Raw genomic sequence first — 12339 nt, forward strand, 5'->3', positions numbered from 1 at the left:
GTAGATTACATAATGGATCGAACTCTGTTGTTTTAGTAAACGAGGTACAGATAATATATTCTTGGAGCAGGTTTGGCCTTTATATCCTACTAAACACACTTATCTGAACCCTGATAAGAGATGAGCAGACTAATAATGCCTAGTGTCTTTTGGAGCCTAGTACATGTGAAAATGTGGCCTTAATACCCCAGTGTAGAGCGCTGTAACACCACAGAGGACATGGTTCCTTAGCTCCTTCACAGGCTACTGAACTGACGTCATCTGGAATGTGCTTTCTGGTCTCATGGCTCCTCATATGGCGTCCTACACATGACTCTACAATGGTCCTCTCTCTTCAGGAGGGTTGCATTGCATTTTTGCGTGTGTGGTTCTTTAATGAATCCTGTAGTGTGCTTAAAGTGTGTGTGTGTGTGTGTTTGTCTATAGATATGTCTGTGAGTCTGTGCCCCCTGTGTGCAGACATAATTTACTTACAGCTAGTATATATATCTACTTCTTGGAAAGTATAATACTATACTATACTATATTCGAGTATACTAAACTATACAGTTATTGGCATCTCTAGCCTAGTTGCCTTTTGTTGCATAACTGTTGAGGTTCTTTTTGTGTGTATGTGTGTGTGAGCTCCCTGTGTGTTTACATGCAGTGTGTGTGAGTTTCCTGTGTGTGTGCATGCAGTGTGTGTGTGTGTGTGTGTGTGAGGTCCCTGTGTGTGCATGCAGTGTGTGTGTGCATGCAGTGTGTCTCTGAGTTCCCTGTGTGTGTATGCAGTGTGTGTGAGGGCTCCCTGTGTGTGTGCATGTAGCAGACATCTGACAAAACCTTATTTTGGATTATAAAATGTCTACTCCCTGTAAGAACAGGAATTGTGTAGGAACAACCCCCCCACTCTGTCGCTGCAGTGTAACCCCCCTCCCCACTCTGTCCCTATACAGTTCCAGAAACTCAATTAAAGAGGCTCCCCTCCTTTCTGTTTTTCATACTACTTTGTAATGACAGTTATGTTAACATTCAGCTTGTTTTTACAATATGTTTAGCTTTGATTACATTCTAGTAATGTACAGAACAGCCTCTAAATCCAGGAGTTTTATGCAGATAAAAATTTTAAAAAGTCATTTATAAATGGCTGAGTAAAAGGAGAATGGATAATTTTTTGCAGAACCCTTTATAACCATGGTAACGGCAGGTAAATGTTCTACCTTCCAGTGACCTATTGTCTAGCAGGGCTGCCTGAGAGGCACTCTCAAAGACTTATGTTTTCTGCCTCATTTGGCAAAAGATGCCAGGTTAGAGTAAATATTTACCAATAACCTAACTAACGTGCCATTTTTATAAGGTTATTGGTAAAATACACCATGGTAGAGTGAGGTATTTGACCAAAGACACCAGGTTTGAGGGAGAGATTGGAGGTTACTTGAAAATCAGTCGCTTTTGCAGTGTGACATTTCTGAGAGAGATATCAGATGAAAGTAAGAAGCATAAAGTTGGATGATAGAAAATATGAATGTTGTTGAATAAGTTTGGCCGAGGTAGGAGGTGTGGTTTGGAGGAAGTAGAGTTTATAGAAGGTGGGGTTTGGAGTAGGTGGGGCTTAGAGGAGGTGGGGTTTGGAGGATGTGGAGTTTAGAGGAGGTGGGGTTTGGAGGATGTGGAGTTTAGAGGAGGTGGGGTTTGGAGGATGTGGAGTTTAGAGGAGGTGGGGTTTGGAGTAGGTGGAGTTTAGAGGAGGTGGGGTTTGGAGGAGGTGGAGTTTAGAGGAGATAGGGTTTGGAGGATGTGGAGTTTAGAGGAGGTGGGGTTTGGAGGATGTGGAGTTTAGAGGAGGTGGGGTTTGGAGGATGTGGAGTTTAGAGGAGGTGGGGTTTGGAGTAGGTGGAGTTTAGAGGAGGTGGGGTTTGGAGGAGGTGGAGTTTAGAGCAGGTGGGGTTTGGAGGATGTGGAGTTTAGAGGAGGTGGGGTTTGGAGGATATGGAGTTTAGAGGAGGTGGGGTTTGGAGGATGTGGCGTTTAGAGGAGGTGGGGTTTGGAGGATGTGGAGTTTAGAGGAGGTGGGGTTTGGAGGATGTGGAGTTTAGAGGAGGTGGGGTTTGGAGTAGGTGGAGTTTAGAGGAGGTGGGGTTTGGAGGAGGTGGAGTTTAGAGGAGGTGGGGTTTGGAGGATGTGGAGTTTAGAGGAGGTGGGGTTTGGAGGATATGGAGTTTAGAGGAGGTGGAGTTTAGAGGAGATGGGGTTTGGAGGATGTGGCGTTTAGAGGAGGTGGGGTTTGGAGTAGGTGGAGTTTAGAGGAGGTGGGGTTTGGAGGATATGGAGTTTAGAGGAGGTGGGGTTTGGAGTAGGTGGAGTTTAGAGGAGGTGGGGTTTGGAGGAGGTGGGGTTTAGAGGAGGTGGGGTTTGGAGTAGGTGGAGTTTAGAGGAGGTGGGGTTTGGAGGATATGGAGTTTAGAGGAGGTGGGGTTTGGAGTAGGTGGAGTTTAGAGGAGGTGGGGTTTGGAGTAGGTGGGGTTTAGAGGAGGTGGGGTTTGGAGGAGGTGGAGTTTAGAGGAGGTGGGGTTTAGAGGAGGTGAGGCTTAGAGGAGGTGGGGTTTGGAGGATGTGGAGTTTAGAGGAGGTGGGGTTTGGAGGATGTGGAGTTTAGAGGAGGGGGTTTGGAGGATGTGGCGTTTAGAGGAGGTGGGGTTTGGAGTAGGTGGAGTTTAGAGGAGGTGGGGTTTGGAGGAGGTGGAGTTTAGAGGAGATGGGGTTTGGAGGATGTGGAGTTTAGAGGAGGTGGGGTTTGGAGGATATGGAGTTTAGAGGAGGTGGGGTTTGGAGGATGTGGCGTTTAGAGGAGATGGGGTTTGGAGGATGTGGAGTTTAGAGGAGGTGGGGTTTGGAGGATATGGAGTTTAGAGGAGGTGGGGTTTGGAGGATGTGGCGTTTAGAGGAGGTGGGGTTTGGAGTAAGTGGAGTTTAGAGGAGGTGGGGTTTGCTGTAGGTGGAGTTTAGAGGAGGTGGGGTTTGGAGTAGGTGGAGTTTAGAGGAGGTGGGGTTTGCTGTAGGTGGAGTTTAGAGGAGGTGGGGTTTGGAGTAGGTGGAGTTTAGAGGAGGTGGGGTTTGGAGTAGGTGGAGTTTAGAGGAGGTGGGGTTTGGAGTAGGTGGAGTTTAGAGGAGGTGGGGTTTGGAGGATGTGGAGTTTAGAGGAGGTGGGGTTTGGAGGATATGGAGTTTAGAGGAGGTGGGGTTTGGAGGATGTGGCGTTTAGAGGAGGTGGGGTTTGGAGTAGGTGGAGTTTAGAGGAGGTGGGGTTTAGAGGAGGTGGGGTTTGGAGTAGGTGGAGTTTAGAGGAGGTGGGGTTTGGAGTAGGTGGAGTTTAGAGGAGGTGGGGTTTAGAGGAGGTGGGGTTTGGAGGATGTGGCGTTTAGAGGAGGTGGGGTTTGGAGTAGGTGGAGTTTAGAGGAGGTGGGGTTTGGAGGATATGGAGTTTAGAGGAGGTGGGGTTTGGAGTAGGTGGAGTTTAGAGGAGGTGGGGTTTGGAGGATGTGGCGTTTAGAGGAGGTGGGGTTTGGAGTAGGTGGAGTTTAGAGGAGGTGGGGTTTAGAGGAGGTGGGGTTTGGAGTAGGTGGAGTTTAGAGGAGGTGGGGTTTGGAGGATGTGGCGTTTAGAGGAGGTGGGGTTTGGAGTAGGTGGAGTTTAGAGGAGGTGGGGTTTGGAGGAGGTGGAGTTTAGAGGAGATGGGGTTTGGAGGATGTGGAGTTTAGAGGAGGTGGGGTTTAGAGGAGGTGGGGTTTAGAGGAGGTGGGGTTTAGAGGAGGTGGGGTTTGGAGTAGGTGGGGTTTGGAGTAGGTCAAATCCCGTAGACTGGGATGGCAACCACCTCCTTTTGCCTTTTGCTTCCTTCCTGTGTAATTTGAAGCTGCATGCTGTAGTACCTGACAATGACACTGTGATGTGATGACGGGCTGTGGGGTCTTTCTGTTTCAGAGAACATGTCTGTTTATTTCAGAGGCCTAAGGGCGTAAAACTTTGTGTGAGTACTATGTCCCCCTCCAGCATGGGCTCATAACGGCAGAGGCAGGTGTTAAAGAGGAACTGACCCTACGGCTGTCCACACATGCCTGCAGGTCTACCGGACGTTCCTGGCGACCTTGAGACGCGGCAGCAGGTGTTTGGATGCAACTTCATACCTCCCAAGAAGCCCAAGACGTTCTTGCAGCTGGTGTGGGAGGCTCTGCAAGACGTGACCCTCATCATCCTGGAGATCGCTGCCGTCATCTCCCTTGGGCTGTCCTTCTACCAGCCTCCCGATGGCAATAGCGAAGGTAACCTGTGCACAATACTTTAATTTACACTTACCTGCTACTGCTGGGAAACCTTTGTGCTAGTACAGTCTGCTTAAATCCCAGCTACAGTGTACTGAGACAAATGGAAAACCAACAAATGGGAGCAATTTTCTCTCTCTCTCTCTCTCTCTCTCTCTCTTTCTCCTTCCCTCTCTCTCTCCTTCCCCAGCATGTGCAAATGTCTCTGGTGGGGTGGAGGACGAGGGTGAAGCTGAGGCAGGCTGGATAGAGGGTGCTGCTATCCTGCTGTCTGTGCTGTGTGTCGTGCTGGTCACGGCCTTTAATGACTGGAGCAAAGAGAAGCAGTTTCGTGGCCTGCAGAGTCGTATTGAGCAGGAACAGCGCTTTGCTGTGGTCCGCAACGGCACCGTCCTCCAGATCCCTGTGGCGGACATGGTAGTGGGCGACGTGGCCCAAGTCAAATATGGTCAGTAGCACTCCTGCACCTCTTTCAGAAATGTAGTGTACTGAACCTACATTCATATTTATGCTCTAGTGAGTGCAGACTGTGTTTTTAGTTCATGGTTTTGGGGCAGGGAATAATTGCACATGGCACGTTGCTGTCTTTATTTATTTTATTTACTGAGCTGCTTGTGTTTGTGGAGATTGTGTGTCACCAGCAGGATGTAATGATATAGCAGATCTTATGTTTTGATTTATTTTGTCAGTGTGGTTCCAACTCTTTTAAAACTACAGATTCATTTTGCTTTTAAAGTTTATTTTTTAATGTTAAAATTTAAATGTTTAGCACTCCTGCTTACCTGATTCAGCAGTGTGATTGGGTGGGTTTTTAATTGTCTGTGTTACCGTCAGGCAATGACAGGGCTGGAAATGGTATATGTATTGTGTTATGTCATATATGGCATATCAGAAAATAATGCACAGGAGGGAAATTTGCGTCATTGCTCTTCTGAGCACATTATGCTCATACACATGTGTCCTATGAATACTTTTCCAGTGTCCAGTATTTAGCCCGAAATCTTCCCCTTCCAGTGTAAAATGGTGGTCCTAATGTTGGCTAAAGCTTCAATAAGCAACACAGGCTACAATGACACTACCTAGAGGAAAACTCTTAGTGTTAGAGTTATTTTGCATTGAACTGTTGAAGTTCATGCAGTTTTTCACAGAGCTAGCCAATTTGTAAGTCATTAGTTTAATTTTCTTCCTAACAGAAAGCCTAAAAGCCTACCATTCTGTTAGCACTTGTGAACAAGGCTCATCTGGTGCTGGGAATTCATATTTTTAAAATATTCTTATCCATGTGTTCATATTTGTATGGGTGTATGATTCTTTGGCCATACTACTGTGCTCTGTTTGAGTAGCATAACAGGTTGTGGCCTCTGACAGTGTGAAGTCATTTATGCACCCCAGACCATTCTTAGTTAGGCCTGTTATAACCCTCTAGTTTAGTGCCATGATCCCTGGGTCTTTAAGGCTAGTTTTGGGACTGGATTATGACATAATGGCCTTGCCTGTGGTGTGTGACTAGGTGATCTCCTCCCTGCTGATGGAGTCCTGATTCAGGGTAACGACCTGAAGCTTGATGAGAGCTCCCTCACCGGAGAGTCTGACCATGTACACAAAGCAGCTGATAAAGACCCAATGCTGCTGTCAGGTTGGTAGCTCTGTGTGTGTGTGTGTGTGTGTCAGTCAGGCAATGTAGGGTCTGTGTGGGTCTGTGTGTTTTGTTTACTGTAAATTTCTCAGCAGCTTTTTGTTGTATTCAGGTTGTCTTCGGGTGAAGTGTTGGTAGTGAAGTATGGTGTAAAGACTCACAATATGATGTTGTAACGGTCAAAAATCCAGAAGAGCAGTCAGCGAGGCAAACCAAAACAGACAGGGAACAGGCACAGAGGGTAATCCAAATAACCAGAGAAACAGACAAGATAACAAACTGCTCAGAAACGTACCACAAGATTACAAGACTTGCAAAGACTACAGCTTTGGTTTAAATACAAAGACTAATGAGGACTAATGACAACCTGACAGACATGTAGACTCAGAGATGGCATACAGGTTAGGTTAGCTGCTGCTGTGACATCAGACATCCCCTGCCTCTCTATCTACTCCATATTCATTCTCAATCACACACTTGTTTCATCACACTGCACTGCAGGTTTAAGGACGAGCCACAATATCAGTTAGTTTGTTGCGCCATGTGTCAGTAAGCTCACTTAATTTTCACTTTGTGAGGATGGGACTGGTGGTATGGAGCAGGACATAAATGACAGTCTGATCTCTGTGTGTGTCCCTGGAGAGTGATCAGGAAATAATCAGACTCCTTCCTGATTTCTGCTTCCCAGAGAGGAGCTGCAAGGTCCCTTAGATCTCTGTTTGCCTTATAATTATAATAAAATTATAATTACCACACTACCCAAGAGCATCTGATATTCGTCCTGTGTATACACAGCACAACTACATTAGAGTGTGTACAGCATACACCTACACAGCAGGACAATAAGGACCGGGCCCATCACTTTTCTGAAATGTCCAAGCGCTGATGGAGAGGGGAGTTTAGTGGAAGACACACAAAATAAAATACAATCCGCCATCAGAGAAATTTACAAAAATCAGTATCCAATTTGTTTTTCTACTTGGCTCCAATTTAATACAAAAGATTTCTCTTTATTCAGTTTTATCATCTTTAGAACCTGTAACCATAATAAACCGTAACCAGCTTTTGTGAAGAGTCGCAACCTGCTTCCATGAAGAGCCATAACCAGCTTCCGTGAAGAGCCATAACCAGTTTCCGTGAAGAACTTATCTTCTTCAGTTAAGATTCTTATTGCTCTTCACAGAAACTGTAAGAAACTGAAGAGCTGGAACCATCTTCTCTGAAGAGCTGTAAGCAGCTTTACTAAATTGATTTAAACATCTTTACCGAAGAGCTGTAAACAGCTTTACTGAAGAGATTTAAACATCTTTACTGAAGAGATTTAAGCAACTTTACATGCTGAGCATAAAACCCAAACATTGTCATGAGGTGTTTTGTGGATGGGGGTCAGTGGTATCTGTGTGTTGTTTTAATCATTCAAGCCTTTTATGGCAGGCAGGAGTCCCACTGAAGATGAAACCAAAGCCACACACACAGATAAATGTAGTAGGTTAAATAGAGCAGTATGTTTTATGTTGCTTTCCTAATGTATTGTAACAATATATTACTAACATGTAAGCCCAATAAGAGACATTGAAATCTGTCTGTCTGTTTTATTTGTAATGGCCCGAGTGCCGCAGCACAAGGAGCAGGACATACAGACTCCCTCAACAGAGACAGACATTTTTTGAAAAACACGGAAGACAAAGGCAGTCACATATAACATAAAGGGTGAACATGAATACACATACGATGAACATCGTGAACACTATCACGAATGTGAACGTGCTCAATAACCAACAACAGAGCACACTCCCACAGTGGTTTAAGTACACATAGACATTACCAGATTAAACCATGTGCAGGTGTGTGCTAAGAGCAAAGGCGTGGTTACAAACAAGACGATTAAGGCCCATTGCACGCGGTGGGCCGTACCACGTGACTAGGGGGGAGGGGAGCATTCCGTGACATTTCTCATATATTTATTTAATTGAAATTAATGATTTAGTAATACAGCCCAGTATAGGATGCAGAAGAAAATTGAGGAACTACAGAAAATTGTTAAAATGTTTCGGGGCATTTTAATGATACATAGGGATGTTTTAGTAGTGTAATGAGTATGTGCAGTACTGGAGTATGTGGTGCTGGAGTACAGATTCAGGTTGTCTTATCTGGAACCTCACAGTCACACTTACCTCATGGTAAGGGTTTTCCAGAAAAGTGTGCTTAGAGTCTTCCCTGTGCTGTTATCCAGGCACCCATGTCATGGAGGGTTCGGGGAAAATGGTGGTGACTGCTGTTGGCATCAACTCTCAGACTGGCATCATCTTCACCCTGCTGGGTGCCGGCGATATGGAGGAGGACAAGACCAGCCGGAAGGGTAGGACATCCAGACACATCCTCACATCAACGGCAGAGAGCAAGCTAATTCCAGCTAGGTATGGGAGAGGGGAGTGGGAGGGGCCGTCTCCCTGCTGCTCTGTACTGAGTCACTGTCCAAAGATGTGCATTAAATGGACTCTGGTTTAATTAGGGAGAGACACCGAAGTTCACCTCACGATGACCCTGTATCTGGACATTTCTGTGTAACCTTTTTTCAGCTGAAGAATTTCAGTTCACTTCCAGACTAAGACACTTTAGGGCTATCAGTGCCCAAAGAGGCACACTAGAAATGTTTATTCATTCATGTTGATTCAGTATTTCATAGTTTTCATTTAACTTTTGTTTTCTCATTCTTTGTTTTGCATGTTACCCTCATCTGTGCCCTGTTCCCTATTTGCTAACCAAAGCTGAGATCACTAGTAGCTCACCCATGCAGTTTCCCAACGCGTCTACCAAAGAGTGCAACGTTGTTAATGGTAGGTACTGCCCACAGCTGGCAGTGAGCTCTGGAGTGACTAGCACGTGCGGTATTAGGTTTACATCTCCTCCTTTAGCACACCTTCTCCACACCTTTGTTCATGTGCTGCTCTTATAGATGTTTTTCTATCACTTTGTCTGCTTGCTGATGTGTGGGTTTGGCTCACTGTGAGTTTTCACTTCATAATAGTTATCTTTCACAGGAAAACAAGATGGCACTTTGGAAAACAATCCAAACAAAGGTAACCATGTAGCTCACTTGAAATGAGACATCTCATAATGAACTTAAAATTCAATCAGAAACATAGTTCATTCGCACATTTGGTGATATGAGGTTTGGCAGCAAATGTAAAATTTTCTCCTCTAATCCTATTGGTTGAATCTCTTTCTGATATTGCCCACAATAGCAAAGAAGCAGGATGAAGGTGTTGCCATGGAGATGCAGCCTTTGAAGAGCGCTGAGGGGGGCGATGTGGAGGAGAGAGAGAAGAAGAAAGCCAGTGTGCCCAAGAAAGAGAAGTCAGTCCTCCAGGGCAAGCTCACCAAGCTGGCTGTGCAGATCGGGAAAGCAGGTGACAGCCCTCTGTCTCAGCTCACTTCCTGTGACTGGTGTAACCCATCCATATGGATTACTGATTGAAAAAAGTATTGCAAGAAGTCTTTGGATGCTAAAGGTGGGAAACTGTGTTCCTTTTACACAAAGAAGGTGTAGTTCAGTATTTGAGTGTGTGCTCATGACCGCATGCCTTAATGAGTTACATCTGGATTGTTAAGAGCATAGAAATTCCCAACAGCACAGTGTTTTACTGCTGTAGCGCTATTCACATCATTCCACTTCCATAATCTTGCTAGCAGCTGCTTTGATAAGAGGCAGAGGGTTAGGGTTAGGTTTTATCTTATAGATCGATACTCAGGACAGGTTACCAAGCCATGACAGGAATATTAACAAGTCACAGTAGGATTCTCCAGGACTGTCTCCAGAGATTGACAGTGCTAATGGAGACTGTTAATGTGAGTGGCATGTTGATCTGAAGTGGTGGGGCAAACCTTCTTTCCTAGGTCTGGTGATGTCAGCCATCACTGTGGTTATCCTCATGCTCTACTTTGTAATCGAGACGTTTGTGATTGAGGGACGCCTGTGGCTCACGGACTGTACCCCAATATACGTGCAGTACTTCGTCAAGTTCTTCATCATCGGGGTGACGGTTCTGGTTGTGGCAGTGCCCGAGGGCCTCCCTCTGGCTGTCACTATCTCCCTGGCCTACTCTGTAAAGGTGTGTCAGCGTATAACTCAGTGAGCTCTTTTCACTAGTTTGTCTCCCAGTAAGATAGCGGCTCCTTACAGAGAGCAGGCTTTGAAGTCATCTTTTTTAATTACTGCCCTTACTTAAGAAACTTATTCAGTAATTTATTATAACTTTACAGTTACATTATATTTCTTTATATTTGCCACTTAAGAAAATTAAACTCACTGTATAGGGCCACAGAATGTTATGATTTTTGTTACATTTTTTCTTATTGTGGAACTGGTATATGGATTATACATCTCTGTGCTTGTGGTCTTAGAAAATGATGAAGGACAACAACCTAGTGCGTCACCTTGACGCCTGTGAGACGATGGGGAACGCCACGGCCATCTGCTCGGACAAGACTGGAACGCTGACCACCAACCGCATGACAGCTGTGCAGATGTATGTGGGAGAGCAGCACTTCCAGGAGATCCCAGCACCACAGCACATCAACCTCCATACGCTGGACATGCTCACCAACGCTATCTCCCTCAACTCCGCCTACACCTCCAAGATCATGGTGAGGAGACAGTGTGAACGTGTGCCGTGGCTGTGTGAATCTGTGGGTGGTTTATGTTGTAAACTGTTCTTCCCACAGTCCTGGCCATGCAGGTCGAGTAAGTCTGCTGAGTTGAACAATAGGCTTGTCTATGCCCCGACTGTCAGGCTGTTTGCTCCCTGTAAGTTCATAAATGTATCTGCCATGATCAGCAGCTATCAGGGGGTCCAGGTCATCAGATGGAGATGTGTTTGATATTACAGGTGTGCTTCTCTGTGTGTATGTAGTGTATATGCAGCAATAAGGATTCGGCCCTGTAATGCATCTTTCTCTATCTGTCGCTGTTCTATTTGTCTCTGTTCTGTCTGTCTCTGTTCTGTGTCTCTATTTTGTCTGTCTCTGTCCCTCTGTAGGCTGCAGATAAAGAGGGAGGTTTACCCAAGCAGGTGGGCAATAAGACCGAGTGTGCTCTGCTGGGCCTGGTTCTGGATCTGAAGAGGGATTATCAGTGTGTAAGAGAGCAGATCCCTGAAGAAAAGCTCTATAAGGTGTATACTTTCAATTCTGTCCGCAAGTCCATGAGCACCGTCATACAGCTACCAGACGGCAGCTTCCGCATCTATAGCAAAGGAGCTTCTGAGATCCTGCTTAAAAAGTAAGTTTGTATGTGCATGTGTGTACATTGACAGTGTATTGGTGTGTATGTAAAGGATGTACATAAGTGTGAAAATTGTGCTGTTTTTGGGATGATGTATTTTTGTTGTATAAATTGGACCTGTTGTATAAATTCTGATGTATAAACTGGTTGATCAGTGATGTTGTATCAACATATATGCAAATCAGAATACACATAACCACATATTTGCTGGCTTATGTGTATTATAGTACAGACTGCACTGAAACTAAAAGAAAGATTTCTGCTGGGTATATCTGAGAGAAAGCGAAGGTTCACCCAGTCATATAGTTATAAATGTGACCTTAAAGATCATCGCTGTTCCTGCTCCCTCTATCAATCATTGTGATGTTAGCCAGTCACAGGTGTTTGTTAGGTCATGCACTTAGAATAGGGCAGTTTCTGCTCTCCTGAAAGTGTGTTCAGCTGTAATGTGACACTGACGTTTGAAAACAGCGAGACATTGCCAGACATTCAGTATATGAGTTGTGACTGTAGTAATTCCCTGACTGTAGTAATTCCCTTACTGCAGTAATCTCCCTGTTGTGGTAAATCATAAACAAGGCTGCTGTGTCCTTGCACCCTGTAGGTGTTGGTCCATCATGTCCCGGGAGGGAGTGGCATGTCCATTCAGGCCCAGGGACCGAGACGAGATGGTGAAGAAGGTGATTGAGCCGATGGCGTGTGATGGTCTCCGTACCATCTGTGTGGCTTACCGAGATCTTCCTGCCGACCCGGTCCCACCCTGGGAGAATGAGGCTGATATCATCACCAACCTCACCTGTATAACAGTCGTTGGCATCGAAGACCCGGTCCGGCCTGAGGTGAGCTTTCACTCTGACCAAATACAGATATCTACTCAACATTATAAGGTGAAACAGCCCTGTGTGAAACACTGTTTAGTCTACATGAAAACAGGATTTTGCTCCATCCAACCTACTTTTACATCCTATAATTCAGGGCTGGTAGCTCATGTACTGCATACAAATACTCACATTAGAAAACAGAGCTGTGTAAGAAAGTGAAATACCATCTATCATGTCTTGTCTCCACGTGAGACCTAATTTATGGACATTCCTGGCACAGTTCTGCTTCTATTCTGCATT

At 45.3% G+C, this 12339-nt stretch overlaps 1 protein-coding gene across 6 annotated transcripts in view; it reads left to right on the forward strand.

The window, feature by feature from the left end:
- Window positions 1–12339, forward strand: part of atp2b3a (ATPase plasma membrane Ca2+ transporting 3a) — a 30238-nt gene that overhangs the window by 2747 nt on the left and 15152 nt on the right. For 4 of the 6 annotated variants that reach the window (XM_027025875.2, XM_027025872.2, XM_027025874.2 and 1 more), the window contains exons 3-13: window positions 4101–4298; window positions 4489–4746; window positions 5809–5934; window positions 8168–8293; window positions 8703–8771; window positions 8976–9014; window positions 9180–9344; window positions 9832–10046; window positions 10339–10581; window positions 10974–11215; window positions 11823–12057. In XM_027025875.2, coding sequence (XP_026881676.1) covers window positions 4101–4298; window positions 4489–4746; window positions 5809–5934; window positions 8168–8293; window positions 8703–8771; window positions 8976–9014; window positions 9180–9344; window positions 9832–10046; window positions 10339–10581; window positions 10974–11215; window positions 11823–12057 — 1916 coding nt within the window. The remainder of the gene's footprint in view (window positions 1–4100; window positions 4299–4488; window positions 4747–5808; window positions 5935–8167; window positions 8294–8702; window positions 8772–8975; window positions 9015–9179; window positions 9345–9831; window positions 10047–10338; window positions 10582–10973; window positions 11216–11822; window positions 12058–12339) is intronic. The other 2 variants (XM_027025873.2, XM_027025876.2) reach the window with 1 other exon arrangement.

The sequence above is a fragment of the Electrophorus electricus genome, chromosome 23, assembly GCF_013358815.1.
Source record: "Electrophorus electricus isolate fEleEle1 chromosome 23, fEleEle1.pri, whole genome shotgun sequence".
NCBI classification, from domain to species: Eukaryota; Metazoa; Chordata; class Actinopteri; order Gymnotiformes; family Gymnotidae; genus Electrophorus; species Electrophorus electricus.